The 19,490-nt window shown below is 42.1% G+C and overlaps 1 protein-coding gene across 4 annotated transcripts in view; it reads right to left on the bottom strand.

Annotated features, from left to right (window-relative positions):
• The window catches only part of LOC149027474 (rust resistance kinase Lr10-like), a 35,537-nt gene that overhangs the window by 15,906 nt on the left and 141 nt on the right, over positions 1–19,490 (bottom strand). Inside the window, exons 1-4 of one of the 4 annotated variants that reach the window (XM_089162788.1) lie at positions 19,304–19,393; positions 19,086–19,152; positions 18,899–18,994; positions 2,107–2,244 (exon numbers count right to left, since the gene is read on the bottom strand). In XM_089162788.1, the coding sequence (XP_089018914.1) occupies positions 2,107–2,152 (46 nt within the window). In that variant the 5' untranslated portion in view covers positions 2,153–2,244; positions 18,899–18,994; positions 19,086–19,152; positions 19,304–19,393. Of the gene's footprint in view, positions 1–742; positions 1,219–2,106; positions 2,245–18,898; positions 19,153–19,303; positions 19,437–19,490 lie in introns of those variants that run through there. The other 3 variants (XM_089162791.1, XM_089162797.1, XR_016174568.1) reach the window with 3 other exon arrangements.

Below are 19,490 nucleotides of genomic sequence, written 5' to 3'. Positions count from 1 at the left end.
TGGAGGGGAGTATTGATAAGCCCCTGATATCAAGAGTCTATATTCGACAAGGAAAGCACTCCCAAGGAAACGATTGACAGTTTGAAGAGTGAAAAGAGTCCTGTCGTTTTCAGCAGAGTCCTAGTGCATTCAGGCGACTAGCAAATTTGAAGCATGAAGAGTCCTTCTGCGTTAAGGTTATTAGAATTAGATTTAGAGAGTCAAGAGTCATAATACATCTAGGTTAGAGTTACATTACAGTTAGGTTTCTTTTGAAGAGTCCTACTCGAAGTAGGCTGATTTTGTTAATTAATTCGATAGGAATGTAATTGCTATAAATAGGGGGGAGGATGAGTAGAAAGGATATAGAGAGAAGTTTATGTGAGAGCCATTGCTCTTGGGTAGCCGTAGGAATCACCTACTGCTGGTAGATTATATTGTTTCTTATTCAACTTTTATTCAAAGTCTCGTTTTTCTTCTTGAGTTATTCCACCTTGTTAAGTAACCTCATTCAGGTACCTAACACAGTGGAAGAGTGGTCTCAGGCAACATGGCTATGACAAGGAAAAGCCGGAAGGTACAGAAGTCGAAGAAAGAAGAGGTTATGGGATACATGCTCAGAGACAGCAAATCACATGCCATTACGACAGGGAGAAAATTGAAGTTCACCCTACTAGATGAAATATACTGAGTAGTGTTATTGGTGCTTTGGAAATGATCGGTAAAGTGGAAGTTCTACCACTTCCAAGTTCAAACCTGAAAAAAGGGAACCAGAACTAGAGCAGCTTTAGGTGATTTACCAACTAAGCAGTTCACGACATGTTACCAAAAAAAGAAAACAATTCTTTTTATTTTCCAAGATTCATGTCCTCAGACCCTATTCTTCAATTGCAAGAGTCAAAAGCAATGGTAGTAGATGAGAGGTTTCTAATTTTCCAGATATAATATACAGAAGATAAAATATACTCTAATAATGGTATTTGATTTCTATTCTTATAATAGATTTTGTCAAAAATATTTTCTACATCCAAGCATACAAAATCACCAGAAGAAAGCTACAAGAAAATGGGCTAATGCAGCAACCCTTCTTGGTGCAAAGAGCAATGGATTCAGAAGTATTTCAGTTAGGTGTTCCAAAAATAAATTGTTCAATCTGCTGTGGCTCACAAATCAGAATAGAAGTGTTTCAAATATAATATAATCCACGACCATCTAATCGTCACTTTCATACACACAATTCTGCATCCAAAAGAAGTTTTAAGATCCTGCAACAGAAAATTCTAATATAAACTTTATCCTAATAAGGCTAAAAACACTTTTTGGATACTGGCAAGTGAAGAGTTACATTTACAATATAGCACTTAGGATGATTTGCATGGAAAAAGATTTTGCCTGTCTATGCCACCCGCGCCCCCCCCCCCCCCCCGCCCAAAAAAAAAAAAAAAAAGAAAGAAGAAGAAGAAGAAAAAGAGGACAATTGCCTGGTAAATTGCTGGCCTAAATGCCTAATAGAGGCCAATCTGACAAAATATGACAGCCCAACCCCCAAAAGACCTGATATTGGGCATATATCTACGCAGGTCTAGCTTCTTAGATCTTTAATAGGGCCTGATGGGATTTGCTGGAGTACCAAACAACCTCTGTTTGAAACAGGTTGCAGAGAAAGATGATCCCCAAAAATTAATGGGATGCAACATCCTTAAATTTGCTGGGACACTAACTGCACAGGCTCCCTATGTTGAAACTTCTAAAGCAAGGGTGTGCAGTGACTTCATGACTACAAGAAAATTTAATAAGGATATCATCTCTACAATTTGGCTTTGGGGGATTTTGGTTACAGAGGTTATGAACATGTCAGAATGCGAGCAATATAACTTGTGTAAGTAAACTAAGTTAATCAGATTACAGTTTCCGAGACACTTCACAAGGCAGATGCATATCCTTACCTATCCATACCCCAAAAAACTGCCAAAGTCAATTGACTCCCACCCCAACAGAACTACCTCCTTCTAAAACAAAGCCGAACCACCCAGAATCCATTACCATCAACTGTATGTGAACAAATATGCACACACACCACATTCTTGACAGATTTTTAACTAGCTATATACTTGCAAGAAGTATTACCAAAGACGGTTGTACTAGAGAGAGTGGCTTTGGATTCTGAACGCATTCATTTCTGGGGTGAAGAAGTTCGGCATGAAGGTTTTCCCACCCTTTACTAAGTCCTGAATCTTTTGTGCAACATCTTCATGGTTCTTGATTCTACAAAAATACAAAAGAGTTCATTGCAAAAGTCAGAAGGCATGGGTGCTCTTGCCAGTAGAAGGTTGATTATGGACATTAAGTTGGACCAACTCTGACATGAGAATACAATTTACCAGTCAATGAATAGAAAAGTTCCTTTTTCCTGGCAGACATTGAACAATGTAGATCCATAACCAAAATTAACAAATATTAGCAATCAGTCCAACAAAAGAACTACTCCCATGTTCCAATAAGGCAATCTTGGGATAAACTATACCAACAATGAATGAATAGAACCGAGGATGTAGGAGTCTTCTTGCTGGCCTCAACCCAAAAAAGATTTTACAGTGCCGTGCCGGGGCAATAGGTGCACTGCAGTCACACATTCGAGCAAGAGCCTTTGCCTTCATTTTAAACAGACAACCAATATGCTAACTTCTGGTTTGTTTCATATACTCCTAAATATTTATCATAAATGTAATCAGGTAGTTCGGGTAACCAATATGGTTTCTATTTTAATATTCATAGTTGGGGTCCTAGTTTTCTATTCAATTACATGGTTCCCTCTTATAGTTATCCATCTACAACCTCATTCCTAAGTCCTAACAGGAAACCTTCTAAAGTTAGGTGGATGAGAAATGAGAAAGAACATGAGAAACAACTTGATGTAAAGCAAGCAAGAAATAGCTCAAATTTGGTCCCAAAACAGCCCCCAGACCATGCAGCAATCAGGGCTGGCCAAATACCCTAGAGGATATTTTGGTCATTTTCACAACCCTTGTTGGTGTCCCATGGTCCAGTTAGTTTCCTTGTTTTGGCAGGAGATCTACTTTTAATTTTTTAGTTGATTATGTGATGGTCAAGCTATTAAAGAATCCTTGTCCAGGGGGAGTCCCAGTTGAAATCAATTTCAAGGTAAGATTCCTTTTGGATACTTGTTATTTCATTTTAGTTATTTTTGGTCCTTAGAATACCCCTTTCTAAGTTGTTAATTAGTTTTTGGGTTGAAAAGGGAATCCTGATCCCAAATTGGATTCCCTAGTTATAGCCCAACCTTGTCTCTTAATTAATTAAGAGTCCTAGTGTCATTCCCTCAAGTGAAAGGCTATTAAATTTTAAAATGCCACCTCACCGTAAAAAACCAGTGAAGCATTAATAAAATTTGAAGACTTTGAGTTGTGGGGAGCTAGCCCACGACCTAGATTTGAGGGAAAGAGTGTTTCCAGCATTGTTTTTTCTTCTCCTTCATCATCTCTAATAAGCATGCATTTATCATTATTTATTTGATTTAATTTCCCATACTTAATTAAAAAAGAGCTAATTGATTATTTTTGTGTATTTTTCAGGAAAAAGGTGATTTTGGTTATTAGAGATAATATGGAGTAAAGTTGAGAAATATATTAGATATTGGTGGATTTTAAATCATGGCATTCAATCTTGCTGCCCAAGAAATCATGAAAAGTGAGATCTTAGCCAAATTGGAAATAGGTGGAGGTCTAAGGAACAAAATTGGTAATAAATCTGAAAATCGGGTAAATAGACCTACCTTCAGTATTTTGGGCATATCTCTCTCGTATGAGCTCGGATTGCGGCGATTCAAGATGCTATGGAATGATATCGAAAATATCTACAACTTTCTAGTTTTGAGTTTTTCCAAAATCCGAACGAATAAAGGTCGAATCCACGGGTAAAGAGAGGGGATTCATTGTGTGCGGGAGACATAAAAGAGAAGCCAGCCACAGAGAAGAGAAGACGGCGAACATGGATCTTGGCTCTCATCTCACTCATTGCTCAAGAAGAAGACCACATCTCTCTCTCTCTCTCTCTCTCTCTCTCTCTCTCTCTCTCTCTCTCTCTCTATGTTTCATCTTTATTTGTCTTATGAAATTTGTGATAATGAGTAGCTAGTTCCTTTTCTTTGGGATGTAGATGAACCATGCTTATTTCATTAATTTGATTGTTCTATATCTTCTAGTTGATTGTGTTTGAGTCTAGCCAACGATGTTCTATAGCTCAACAAACTAAGCGTGCCAAGCTTCGGCGAAGGACGATGGTCTTGCAAAGATAGGGCATACCTAGGAAGACCATCCTTAATTTGCTTTGAAGTGTAGAGTTATATAGGTTAGGAAAAGCATTGGGGATTCGAAATCCCAAAGATCTTCACGTATTCATAGTTAAAGTTTTTGCATTAATTAATAGATTTAGTTTAAATTTAGTTTTGTTGAATTCAATCTTAGTAACTTAGCCTTTTAGTTCCCCACAGTTCGACCCCGTACTTTTTGCTAGCTAGATTAGTATAGGACTTTATTTTTGATTGGTTAGTGACACGATCAATCTCCTACCCTCCGGCAGCCTAGATGCTTCACCAAGACTTGCAACAGCACTTCAACTTCTTTCCTAACAATTAAGTAAAATTGTAACTCCCTAACAAGTAAAATTGGTATTCCCAGTTAGTATGCAATTAAGTCATATGTTTAGCCAGTAAAATATGTAATCAATAAAGGACAAACCCATGAGCTATAAGCATCTCTCTGGTGAAATCCAAGGAGCTTTCACCAATGGATTTCTGAGGAATGACAAGTGCAAAGTCTACTTCTTGCCTTGCCTAAATATCCTTCATTTACATGGGATAGAGATAAATGCTTGAACTTGGCCAGGCACCAGGTGCCACAATAAGCAACCAAAAAATAGGTTTCAAGAACTCTGTTCATTTTTCCAAAATAATAACACATACACACCACACAGATCAAACAATGACAATTTATAAGTGGGGAAGTATAGATATGCATATGGTGATTGTTATTATGTTAACATAAGTGCTTATGTACTTGAGGAAAGAAAAATAATTAAACCTCAAGTAAAAGCACCACAACACAGGCAGCAATATAATCTGAATATCTGATACTCAACTTTCATGGTTACCTCATCATTCACAAGGGTCCTTGGAACATTATCCTTCAATTTAGTACTCATTAATTGGTTAAAAGTCCTCTTTAGGAAAAGACTCCCTAACTAAATAAATCACAGCCCCACTTAATAAAGATAAGTTCTAAACAAAAGTAAACTCCTAAAGATAAGAACCATCTTTGTTAAAAAGTCTTATCTTATCCTCAACCTAATTTAAACACAACTTGAATTAAGAAATTACAATGGACAGGTACTCTTTCATAACTCACAAAATACTAACCCAAATAAATTTTTTTTGTTAGATCCATAGCCTTTGGATCCAGGGGGTTCATCTTGAGCCCTGAAAAAAATGGCCAAAATACCCCTGGGGTATTTGGCCAGATCTAGATTGGGCCCCTTTTTTTTTTTTTTGGGGGGGGGGGGGCAACCTTGGTAACATCACTTATGCTCCATACAAGTGTACCCAAACAGTATTGGTGTGACGCAAATATTAATAGCATGTACCTTGAAAATTGAATGCCACCTTGAGTTTTGCAAAATGAGATACTTTTGAGTTGTTTACCAGAGTCACCACTGTTTTCTATGTCACCCAAAGTTTTTAGCTGTGTATGTTATGTACATGTTTTATCTCAATCAAAAGATTAAGTTTTCAGCCAAGGCCCATAAATGTATTTTTCTAGGTTTTTCTCGGTTCTAAGAAGGATACAAAGTTTTTGACCATGTGACTAAGCGCCAATTTATCACCATCTGACTTTACTTTCTTTGAAGATACTCCGTATTATGATCCTTATCAGTTGTCTAAAGATGACCCCCCTTAACCTATGGTGGTGCCATTTTCAACTGAGACACCTGGATCGTATGAGTTGTTTGAGGAAGACCAGATTATGGTGGTCTAGAAGAACCGCTTGTATTTTCAGGTCCGGACGAGGTGCCAATTTAATTTCCACCGGAACAACTCTATCATCTGAGGAAGAAACAAAAACAGTCTGATGGTACAACAATTGATATCACTTCCTCTACAAATCTTCCTCCAACGTCTGATAATCTTTGAGGATCTCCCATTGCTTTGAGGAAAGATAAGCGTTCTTGTTCTCAAAAGGTCAAATGTTGTGTATTCTATCTCTCATTATTTTACTATCTCTCACTTGCCTACTCATTATCATAGCCTTACCACATCATATTACTGTTCCATCTACATACTTTGAGGCTCTGATGTAACCACAGATCCAGGGTTAAGAGTAAAGCTGTAATTTCCCTAGATTTTGGCTGCCAAGGAAATTTTAGTAATAGGTAGAGGGTTTTTTATGGCTTTCTTAAGTAATTCGAGGCTGTTGAGAATGAATATCCAACACTAAATTCTATTGGATGTTGAAATTCAGATTTGAATTTGAATTTTAGGGCAAACTAGGGTTTTGGCTAGAGTTGGGAGAGGGGCTTGCTGTCCTGCAGATCAGACTTGAGTATGTTGCTTATCTACAAGTCAGGAGTTGTTTCAGGGAATGAGGGACTGACGTTTAAGCAACTACCTAATTGCTGAAATTTATCAAGATTCTGCAAACCCCCCGAAAAAGATGTAGTGCAGAAAATTCTAAACTCCAGAAAATAGGCTTTTTGAAGAAACTAAAGAGTAGGGATGGTGCCTAAAGGTTCTTGCCATTCTAATGGTGGGAGAAGGGTAGGTTTAAGGGCTGGGATTTGGGCTAATGAGACTAGGATGTGCTGCCGTGGGAAAGAAGGGAAGGGTGGGAGACCTGCGGGTGCTAGGGTAGACAGGGGAAGGGGCTGGGGAGGTTGTGGGGACTAGGGGAAAGGTTTAAGGGAATTGTGGAACCTAGGGGATGCTGCTAATTTGAGGCAGCACCAAGGCAGGGGCTAGGGGAAAGGTGCACAAGTCAGGGGAGGGGGAAAAAAGGCTGCAGACAAGAGAGGAAGGTAGGGGTGGGCTGCTGAACTTACTTGTTTACTTGGAGATTGAATGCTCGGCTGTTGGAAGGCTACTATGACAGGATTAGCTGCTGAGGAAGATGAATGCTTGCAGGAAATTGATTAAAGACTGAATACTTGAGATTTGAGAACAAGAAGCTCAATAAACAACTATAGGGTCCCCCTTAAAGGAACCCTAGCACCTCTTGGCAAAACACTCAATTCATTGATAATTCCAAGCTGAAAATAACATTACATGAATTGGCTATTTATAGCCTAGAATAACAGACTCCGACTCCAATTGGGATCTCCATACTAATAGGGTCCCATTACATATTGGACTGGACTCCCATCCAAACACTAAAAAGGGAATCAAATTACTACGAAATTACAACCCTTAGATTGGAATCTCTCTAACACACTTTATCCTTTTAAGCACATGCTAATTAGATAACTTAAGGCTAAAGCAACAACCTTTAAATCAAACTGGACTCTTAAGCAAAACCCAACCTAACTCAACTCAACAAACTGGATGAGTCCAAGCAAGCTGAAGTTAAAAATTCCATTCGTGAATCGAAAGTTTCTTTTTTTTGCCACCATTAAAACCCATATTCACATAGACAACGCCCTTCGGATTGCCAAAACAATAGCCCCTTCTTGGTTTTCTCTTTCCAATTTCTAATCTCGCCCCTAATGGTCGTATCTAGATTCTTTGGGACCCTTCAAATTCCAGGTCTCCCTCACTTCCTCGTCCCCTCATTTCATGCACCTCTAGCTCACTCCTCCTCCTTCCTCTCCTCTTTTCCTTACCATTATCTATGGCTTCAATAGGCCACTCGAGCGTTCCCCCCTTTAGGCGGATCTCCGTTCCCTAGCTTCTACCTTGGGGGGGGGGGCGCTCCCTGGGGGGTTGGCAGCGATTTTAATATTGTCCGTGTTTTGCACGAGATGGTTGGGGGCTTCCACCCCAACTCAGTGGTTGTGGATGCATTCAACTCCTGCCTTGAGGATTCGGGCCTCTTTGATCTTCACTGGTCTGGCCATCTCCTCACGTGGCAAAACAGGAGAATTGGTGATGCCCGCATCGCCTCCAAACTTGACTGCTTTCTAGTTAATGAATCCTGGCTTTCCTCCTTCCCTACCTCCCATGCCAATTTCTCCTCTCCCGGTCTCTCCGACCACTCCCCCTGCATTCTCCATCTCCTTGACCCTCTCTCCTTTGGCCCCAAGCTCTTCAAATTCTTTGACATGTGGGTATCTAGCCCCTCTTTTCTCCCCACTGTCACAGAGGCCTGGAACCAGCTGGTGCACTGCAATTCTCTCCCTCTCATTGCCTTGGCCCGCAAGCTTAGAAATACCAAGCTTGCCTTGCGATCTTTGAACTCCTCCACCTTCGAAAATATCTCTTCTCAAGTCTCCACCTGCCATTCTGATCTCTCCAGGGTCCAACGTCTCCTCCATAAGAGCCCCTCGGATCCTTCTCTTGCTGAAGAAGAGAGAGTGCTTTCCGCTTCCCTTTCTTCCCTGTCCTCTCAGGAGGAAAGTTTCCTTTGGCAAAAGCGAGAATCAAATGGCTTGACCTTGGGGATACCAATATGGCCTACTTCCACCGCTCCATTAAAGGTCGCCTGAACTTCAATTCCATTCCCTGTCTCCTCTCTAGAAGCGGATCCTGGATCTCGAATCTTCCCAGTATCAAGAATGAGGTTGTCTCCTTCTCTAGCCTTCTTTCCCCTCCCCCCCCCTCCGATTAACAAAATTTTCTCCGATCCATCCCTCTACCCCTGAGGAAATCATCTCTGCCATCCGCTCTCACAAAGCCAACCGTGCCCCTGGCCCTGATGGGGTTAGTATGGGATTCTTTCCGTCCACTTGGGACTTCATTGTCAGCGATCTTGTCCTTGCCATTTGTAGTTTTTTCTTCAATCCTTCTCAGCTTTCCTCCATTAACCAAACTTTCATCTGTCTCATTCCCAAAAAGCTTGGTGCTTCTTCCCTCTCCGACTTTTGCCCCATCTCCCTCTGCAATGTCATTCACAAATTCATTTCTAAGATTCTTGCTAATTGGATTAAGAAGATTATCCCTTCTCTTGTGAGCTCTAACCAATCTGCTTTCATTTCGAGTCGTAGCATCTTGGATAATATTCTCCTTTGTGCAGAAATTGTCTGAGGCTTTAACAGATCGTCGCATTCTCCGGCTGCTTTCCTGAAAGTTAACCTTCATAAAGCTTTCGATTCTATCCGTTGGGATTTGATTAGTGAGGTCCTCTCCGCTATGAGATTCCCTCCGTCCTTAGTCCATGGATAGAGATTTGTATCTCTACCCCCCATTTCTCCATCATCATTAATGGTTCCCCGGCTGGCTACTTCCCATCGAGGGTGGGAATCCGCCAAGGTTGCCCTCTCTCCCCCTACCTTTTCTCCCTTGCCCTAAGGTTCTCTCCCGTATCCTTCAATCTAACACGGATCAACACCTAATCTCTCCCATCCCTAAGTGCAGATCCTCCAACCTTACCCATCTTGCCTTTGCAGATGATCTCATGATATTCTCCAAGGCCTACAACCAATCTATTTCCACTATAGCTTCCTCCCTCTCCTCTTTTGAATCTCTCTCCGGCCTCCGTGTCAATCTCAGCAAATCTACTCTTTTTCTCTCTGGAGTCTAGGACTCCATTCGAGCTTCTCTTCTGCAGCTCTTAGGGTTTAGCCATGGCTCCTTCCCTGTGACCTACCTTGGCCTCCCCCTCCTCGGCAGACTCACCCACCACCATTGCACCCCTATGCTCGACCATATCAGGAAAAAGCTCCAACTCTGGAAAGGAAAGCTTTTATCCTTTGCGGGAAGAGTCGTGCTCATTCAATCCGTCCTCCAATCTTCTTACCTGTATTGGAGTGGTATTTTCTCCATCCCCAAATCCATTATCCTGTCCATGGAATCCCTCTTCGTGCTTTCCTCTTGGAAAGGCCAAGAATCCTCTAGATTCCTCCATCCCATCTCTTGGGACTCCATATGTCGTCCCAAATTTGAGGGAGGTCTCAGGATCCGCCGCATCCTTGATGTCAATATGGCCTGCCTTATGAAACTCATTTGGAAAATTGTTTCTAAGCATGATTCGATTTGGGTTTCGTGGGTCTACTCCTACCTTCTCAAGCAGGATTCCCTTTGGACAGTTTCTTGTCCCCCTTATCCGTCTTGGATTTGGAGGAAGATCCTTCTCCTCCATCCTCGAGCTCTCATTGCTATCTCTATCCAAATCTCGTTTGGATCTTCCATTCTATTTTGGCTTGACCCCTGGCATCCATTGGGCGTTCTCTATTCTCTCCTCGACCCTCGCGTTGTCTATGAGACTTGAATCCCCAAGTCTACCACCCTTGATGCCTTCATCCCCAAGGGATCTTGGTACCCTCTCCCCCACCCCAGTCTCACGCATGTTTGGAATGCCCTCCCCCCATCCTTAGCCAGTCGCATGACTCCACCATTTGGTCCCCTTCTCCCACAAAATCCTTCACCACAGCCTCTGCCTGGAACCTTCTTCATTCCCACCACCCCCTTGTCCCCTGGTCCCGATTGGTTTGGTTTAAAGGTCACATCCCCCGCCATACCCTCACTCTCTGGAGAGCTCTCAACCTCGCTCCCCTACCCAATCATTCATCATTAGCCGCCATATCCTTGCCACCCCTAACTATTCCCTTTGTTGGAATGGCTCAGAGGATATTAAGCACCTTTTTTTCTCCTACCTCCTTTCTCGGTCCCTTTGGGACAGAGCCCTAGCCTCCATCTGGCCCCGTTCGAGACAATCTTATGGATTTGTTCGGGGTTGGTCTTGGATCTTGAGAAATTTTGCTGGTCACTCCATTTGCGATCGCCTTGGCAAGCTAGTTTTCAGTGCCACCATCCACCATCTCTGGCGGGAGCGTAACATTAGAAGATGGACTTCCAAATCTCGCTTTCTTGACTTGATTTGGAGAGCCATCTACTAAGATGTATCTTTTAGATTGCTGTCTATTCCCCATTCCTTTGTGGCCGACTCCCCCAGAAATAGGTTCATTGTTAGTTTCTGGGGTCTCAACTCATCTTTTATTCCCCCTTCTTGAGCTTTGTGGGCTCCCATTGTTTGTTGTTCTGTTATACTAGTTGTTTTTAACATAATTATTTATTCATCCAAAAAAAAACAAATTGGATGATGTAATTGGACCCAAAAAAACAAGATCCAAAAGAGGGCAGTAAAAGCTACCCGAATACCCTAGGGGTATTTTGGTCATTTTTTATGGGGCTCAATATAGGTCTCGAAAGAATCCTCTCAATCTAAGGGTTAGAGATCTACTTTTGGTTTTTCTGTTTGAGTCAGCAGTTTGAGAGTTATAACCCTTTCAAAATTATGTTGAGTTAGTTAACTATGGATACAATTCCTTATTTAGAAGGGGGATCTAATCTTTTAGAGTTTTTTTTTTTTGGATGAAGAAACAATTATACTAAAGAGAAAGAAGGAATACAAGGTCTTTAAATAGAAGACCAAAAAATAGAACCAAGACCCCAGGAGACAACAATAAACCTGTTCCTTGGGGTATCATCAACAGGGGGATGGGGAATAGTCACCAATCTAAAGGAAACATCAAAATAGATGGCATTCCAAATCTGATCTATAGAGCGAGATTTGGAAGTTCATCTCCGGAGATTGTGCTCCCACCAAAGGTGATGAACTAAGGCACATAACACAAGCTTAACAATCCGATCACAAATGGAGGAACCTGAAAAGTTTCTCAAAATCCAGGACTAATCTCGACCAAATCTAAAGGAATGCCTCGAACGGGGCCAAATGGAGGAGAGGGATTTTTCCTAGATAGATCTGGAAAAAGGGCAGGAAAAAAAGAGGTGCTCAAGGTTTTCCAAAGCGGACCAGCAGAGGATGTAGTTGGGGTTAAAAGGGATGTGGTGGTAAAAGAGGAATGCTTGGGTGGGGAGAGCTTGGTTGAGGGCTCTCCAGAGGGTGAGGGAGTGGCGGGGTATGAAGCCTTTGAACCAGACCAAGGGGGGGCCAGGGAGGTTTAGGGTTATGGGGGTCTAAGGAGGTTCCAGGCCAAAGAGGTGGTAAAGGTTTGGTGGGGGATAGTAGCCAAATGGTGAGGTCATGGGAGGAGTTGGAGAGAGGGGGAGGGAATCCCAAACCTGTGTGAGCATGGGAAGAGGAAGGGGGTCCAAGCTCCATTTGACATGAAAGCTGACAAGGGGATGGTTTGGGGATACGGGTGTCATAAACAGTGCGGGGACCAAAGTGATTATAAAGAATGCCCGTCGAATGCCATGGGTCGAGCCATAAGGAAGTGGAAGATCTAGTAGAGATGGTAGAGATAACCCGGGGGCGGAGGAAGAGGATTTTCCTCCAAACCTAAGAAGGATTGGAGGGCATAGGAACAGTCCAGAAGGAATCCGACCGGAGAAGGTAAGAGTATAACCACCTAACCCAAATAAAATCATGCTTTGAGGCAATTTTTCAGATAAGTTTGAGGAGGCAGGCCAAGTTAACATTAGAGACCCGGCGGATACCTAGGCCCCCTCAGAGGTAAGGCGGCAGATGGAGGACCAATTGACAGGGTGGATGAAGCGAGAGACCTCCTGCCCTTTCCAAAGAAAGGCACAAAATAAGGATTCAATCGCATGGATGGTGGCTTTAGGGAAGGAGAAGATACCACACCAATAAAGATAGGTGGACTGGAGCACAGATCGGATGAGGATCACTCGGCCAACAAAGGATAGAAGTTTGCCCTTCCAAAGCTTCAATTTCTTGTAGATGTTATCAAGCATTGGAAGGCAGTGATGGCGAGTGAGCCTACATGGGATGAGCGGGAGGCCAAGATAGACCATCGAGAAGGCACCAGGTGAGAAGCCTGAAAGCTGGAGGAGAGAGGCCCGAAGCTAATTAGAGATACTAGAGAGGAAGATAGTGGATTTGCTGAGGTTGACCCAAAGGCTAGACAAGGAAAAAATTTCGACCGAAATGGAAATTTCAACCTGTAAAAGGCCAAAATTTCAAGTTTCGGTCAAAATTGGACATTTTTTCTCAGACTCTTGGAACCTCAATTTTGGGCCTCATATGCACTCAACTTGATTTGGATTATTGAATACTACCTATTTCAAACATAATAAACACTATAGAACTACTAGTTTACTAAAAAAACCATTGAAAATGTAACATCCAAGTATATAGTACATAAGAGAAGAAGCGAGAATGTTACTAATTACAACTTACAAGTCTACCTCTTCCGTCTGCACCCCATACAAATGACAATACAAGTCCTATAATGTTCACCCCATATAGTTTTGGACGTAGTCAACAACTGCATCTCTGTACGTGGCCTCATTCACATGCATAAGATTTCCTGATGGTGGGAAGTTGTGAATCTCCAAACAAGGAACTGGTGGTGGTGGGCCTTGTGGTTGTGGAATATAGTGGAAGATTTGCTCAACAAATGAAAGAGCACCCTGGCTGTCAGGAGAAGGATAAGGTCCATACTGATAAGGTCCCAGTGGCTGACTCCGATAGGTGACAGTGGGAGGGACACCATAAGCTCCATAGGCTGCTCCATAACCATAAGGCTCCACTAGTGGCTGACTGGTCTGACCCTGAATCTGATAGCCAGGAGGGACAGTGACACCATATGGTCCATAACCATAAGTCGACTCGGTAGAAACAATACTCTCCACAACAGTATCATATGAGGACTCTGCAGGCCTATGCCATTCGGATCCTCTGGAGGTGGAGTCTCTAGAATCATTAATGCTCATCGATCTCATAGATCCCACCAAGCTCTTGGCATTGGCTAGACGGTAGGACCCATATGATGGCGTGTCCTCTGTGCTACAGCCATGTTGTCTCCTCTTCCCCTTCTTCAAATATGTAGAGGAAACACTTTGGCCTCGAGATGCAATTCCAATATGGTCTGAATCCTGTGTCACATGGGTGAACTGACTCTCACCTGTGAATCTCGGTGGTCGTCCTCCCCACCCTTGACTCTCACGTACTGATGATGGTCGTGGTGGTCTATCCCTAAGATCAGCTGAATCCTGATCACGAGGTCCAACATCCTCCTCATCCCCTCCATCATCACCACCATCGTCGTCATCGTCGGAGGCCTAAGTCACCTCATCCTCAGTGTCGGACTAGACAATCAAATCCTCACTCTGGGAGGATAGTGTGGGAGGATGCACTAGGGTGTGGCACAAAGGGACGAGCGGGCTCTGGCATGCGCCCTCCCCTCCGGGCCATGAAGTCCTCCACACCAGCCCCCATCTCCTCTGGCAACTGTCTACTAGGACGACCTCTCTCCTCATCCACCAATGGCTCTCCACTGTCCCTGATCCAATCAACTACTGGGTTATCATCATCATCCATCTCAAATATGTCGGCCAACTCGATATTGGTACTCTCTCTATCCATCCCCTGTCTAATATGATCCTCTCTCAGTCTCATATTACAGTGTATGTAGACAAGGTCCTCTAGACGCTTCACACCCAATCGGTTGCGCCTCTTCGAGTGAATGAGGCTGAAGGTCCTCCAGTTTCGCTCACAACCAGTGGCAGAACATGTCTGGGAAAACACTTTGTTTGCAATTACACTAAAGTGGTGTGAATCACGTCCAACTTGCAACCACCACTCAGCTGCAACAAACATAACTCCAAGTCATTTTAATACTTAAATAACAAAATTAAAGATAGAATATAATAATTAAATATATAATGAAATAAATAAATGAACTTATCCGCATGGGCGGATTCCCGTCCTGATACGGCCACAGAACGACCGAAGCTCCCAGTGGCATCCCTAAATGCCTTTATCTAATATATAAAGAGAAAAAACAATAACTAATTACTAGGTAAATGACTTAGTATAAAACTATGAATTGTGAATATCAAATGATTCAAATCATTATCTCACCTCCATAAGGATGACTGCTTGTTTAGATGGATCCGGTTCAAACTTCTCCACTACAGTTTGGACGACATCCATCAAATCTTGCCTCATCCCAAGATTGTCTAGTGGGACCAGTCCAACCATCAGCCATCACAGTCACTCCATAATGAGCTCACATGGACTTTAATCCCTCAATATACTCATTTATGTCCTCTTTATGCTTAGGCAAATAGACATTATATATCTCATATGGAATGAGACCCTGTACACTATTCCCAGCCTTGCCTATCTCCTCAATCATATCTCTATAATAGGGCCCCTGGGCTTATGTGCTGGAATATTATGGTAATAAGCCCATTTGAAGAAAGCCATCCCCACTTTTTCCTTCACACTCCCCCCCATAAGTGCTTCAACTTTCTCTGTTTATGCTCAGGCCTCACAATAGGGTCGGATCATTGCGAAGAATCTCAAGATCTGAATCTGTAGGATGTGTTGACGAAGCTCGACCCCTTGTAGGGGCTCGTGGGATAGGAGCCTCCTACCTCACACTCTGAGTCCTCCTCATAGGGACTTGGGAGCCACCTGTGCCTCCCACACCTACTGGCTCTCTAGAGGACCCACAACCCAGACCCCTCTGTTGCTCCCTACTCATCATCATCGCCCTCCTGATCTGATCGACCTTTGGATCAGAGTCACACTCTCCTGGCTCATCCAGACCATAATCCTCAAGATCTGGAAGGTCATCTAAGTATGCATCCTCGAACTCCTCCCTTTGTTTTCTCTCCTCTTTCCTCTTTTGCTTTCCACCACTAATATATGAGGCCATTGCCCTCTTGACCTCTACGGGCACCTTTGGGCACCTATTACATCCCTGTTTCCACCAGCTAGATGCACCTTCAGTCTAGTGGCCCCACCTCCTCCTTTTTGTTTCTTACAATAATTACACTTGCTCTTCCTTCTATCAGCTGTCAATGGCCTTCAGTGTTGCCAAACTATGTATGACATCTTTGAAAGAGAGTGCCTGATACAAGAAATACACACTAAGTATCTTGAAAAGCTCCAAAATATGCTCCAAAAATGACATACATGCTTCTAATAATAACCTCCTATTTTTAAATATTAATATATATATATATATATATATATATTTTTTTTAATATACAATAATTTAAAGATATATAAAATACACAATCTTAAAAATATCCACAACATGCTCCAAAAATTGTATACATGCTTCCACTAATACTCTGCTATTTTTAAATTTAAAACAGATAATTAATTTTTTAATATTAATTAATATTTAATTATTTAAATATATATTAAATACAATAAAATAACATAATTAAAAGGAAAAAAATTTAATTCAACACCATCATAGCAATATGGTGTCTCAACTCTCATATACATTAATTTGAAGCTTATACATGTACCATACATATACATTTTTAGCAATATACATAATTTACTAAATAATTTTTAATAATAAAAAATAAAAAAATAGTAGGAAGAATAAAAAATTAATTTTGACACTACAAATTCATAGATCAAACTCTAAAATAAACATACATAAATTTGGAAGCAATATAAAATGATTTAAGCCACAAACAAAACAAAAATAAAAAAATGAGGAAGTTGGTTACTCACCTTGCAAGATTTGAGAAAATGCACAAATGGAGGAGCAAATCTAGTGTTTGAAGGAAATGGAGTTGTAGAAATTAGGTGAAAAGAGGGATGAAAGCAAGAGAAATAAAAATAAAAAAATTCAAAAAAGGCTCGAAAACTCCTTGGTGACATTGCTCGGTATGGTCGAAAAACATGGTAAGCTCAAAAATGGGTTGAAACAAGACATTTTAAAGCCTACGCATGTATCATTTCGGCCCGATATGGTATCGGGCCAAAATATCGTGTCGTATCCCAATATAGGACACTTTTCGTACCTGTACCTATATTTCGTTTCGATTTCATTTTTTTCAGGCATTTCGGTCGAAATATCGACCATATCGGTCGAATTTTTTTCCATAAGGCCAGAGAGGGATTCAAAGAGTGAAAGGGCCGAGAGGATGGAGGAGATGGATAGGTGATCCGCTTTAGAGAAGATCAAGAGATCGTCCGCAAAAGCGAGATGGGTGAGGTTTAGGGACCTACATTTAGGGATGGGGGAAATGAGGAGTTGGTCAATTTTGGATTGGAGGATACGGGAGAGGACCTTTAAACCAAGAGAGAAGAGGTAGGGAGCTAGGGGGCAGCCTTGGCGAATGCCAACACGGAAGAAAGAATCCAGCCGGGATCCATTGGCCAAGACAGAAAAACCGGGGGGGGGGGGGGAGATGCAGGCTTCGATTCAGCGGATGAAAGGGGGAGGGAAGCCCATGCAAAGGAGGACATCGCTAATGAAATCCCACCGAATCGAATCAAAAGCTTTGTGAAGATCAACTTTAAGGAGGGCGACCGGGGAATGGGAAGATCTATCAAAGCCACGAACAATCTCTGCACAAAGGAGGATGTTGTCTGCACTGCTATGGCCCGAGATGAAGGCTAATTGATTCGGACTCACAAGGGATGGGAGAAGCAATTTGGGTATATTCACAAGGATCTTGGAAATGAATTTGTAGATGAGATTACAGGGGGAGATGGGGCAACAATCAGAGAGGGAAGAGTCTTTTTGCTTCTTGGGGATGAAATAGAGGAAAGTTTGATTGATGGATGAGAGTTGGGAAGGGTTGAAGAAAAAGCTATGGATGGCATGGATGAGATCATGCTCAATGAAATCCCAAGTGGCAAGGAACAAACCCATACTATAGCCATCAGGTCCCGAGGCATTTTGGACTTGTGGGACTGAATGGCAAGAAGGATTTCTTCCATGGAGGGGATAGCACAGAGAGATGGGACGAAGGAAGGATCGATGACTTTATTAATGAGGTTGAGGGGAAGAGGGGTACCGGGGGGGAGGGGGAAGAGATGGCGAAGAGAGAAGGGTGGAGAAAAAGGAGAAGACCTTAGCTTTGATGCTAGCGGGAGCAGAAATGCAAATGCTATTGTTTGTGATGAGGGAAGTGATGGAATTGAAGTGGTTTTGGGCTTTCGAGGGATCGGTGGAAATAGGCCGAATTGGAGTCTCCCAAATCAAGCCATTTGATCCTTGCTTTATGACGGAGAAAGCTTTCTTCGGAGGAGAGGGGGAGTTGAGAGGCGACGGGGTTTCAAAGATATCAGGGTCAATGGAGGAGTTGGATGATGGGGACAAAGGCTTGTGTAGGTCGGTGAAGCTTGGGGGGGTGGGGAGAGGGCAGACAGGTTTGGAGGGGGTATGGAGTTAAGGGCGATAAGGTTGGTGGAAATGGTGGGAGAGAGGTTGGCTAATGGGTTATCAGGGGAGGGGCTGAGACCAGAACCAGTGGCGGGGGGGGATGGTATTAAGGCTGATTGGAACAGGCTGGGAATAGGGTGTATCGATTTTAATTCAAGAAGATGAACTTCTAGGGTTGAGACTTAGAGAGAGACATTAGCAATTATCAAGTTTCAGTATAAGCCTCTCCATTATAATCTTGTCTTCCCATTGTGAAAGAACATATCACATTCCAGGTACAAGCATCCTATAATCAATCCATATGAAATATATCATTCTTAATTTGGTGCTTGCTTTGCCTATTGCTTTGTTTCTTAGTCAATGAGATATATTCTCATAGCATGTAGTTTCTTTTTTCTTTTTTGGTTTGTTTGAGACAACTTTTTCTACCTTTGGAATTTAAATGAAGTTTCAAAAAATTAATAAATTAATAAGCAGAGCCGTTCTAAGCTTTTAAAATGTAGTCCAGATGCCACTTGGTAGATCTCTTCAAATGACAGCGAATTGAAATACTTGCACGATGTTAGATAATGTAAGTGGCAGCAAAGAAAAGGAAAACAGAAGCTAACTGAACAAAAAGACCAACCTGGTAATGTGGGTTTTCGAAAACGAAACTCTTAGGCCTTCTGACATATGCAATCCCATCAGCTGGATTCAAAAGCCCAGCCAAAGACCTATGCCACTAACATCAGTGAAATACAAAATTTTATTTTATTTTATTTATTTATGTATTTTTTTAAATGGGGGGCGGGGATAGAAAACGTAAGTAACACCTTGCTTACTCCAACTCAAAGGGCCTTATCATAGCCACGGGACTCAACTAACGACCCTTGTGTTTATCTGTGCAGACGAAGACAATCAATGAGACATCAAATATTCAAGAACATCATAGTTAATCAGCAACAGAGGTTCCAATTCAAACAAACCTAGATACTAAAAAAAGGAACAGAAGCTAGTCCAGCCAAATGTATAGATTAAGTTAGCGAGATACCTTTAAAGTGTGGATTTGCCGCAACCATTCGGTCCAAGAAGCATCCAGAGCTGTCCCGAAGAAATCTGAAGAGAGCAGTCCTTGAGTATCGGAACAAATTTCCCATGTTTCGTCGTGATCAAGTAACATGCCACTTCAATTGCGAATAGGAACAAAGTCAACAATAATTTTCGACATCTGTTTGACA

Source organism: Hakea prostrata, chromosome 1, assembly GCF_041222555.1.
Source record: "Hakea prostrata isolate BN-2017 chromosome 1, UWA_Hpros_2, whole genome shotgun sequence".
Classification (NCBI taxonomy): domain Eukaryota; kingdom Viridiplantae; phylum Streptophyta; class Magnoliopsida; order Proteales; family Proteaceae; genus Hakea; species Hakea prostrata.
Note: the sequence above shows the minus strand (reverse complement) of the source record. Positions and strands in the feature narration are given on the sequence as shown.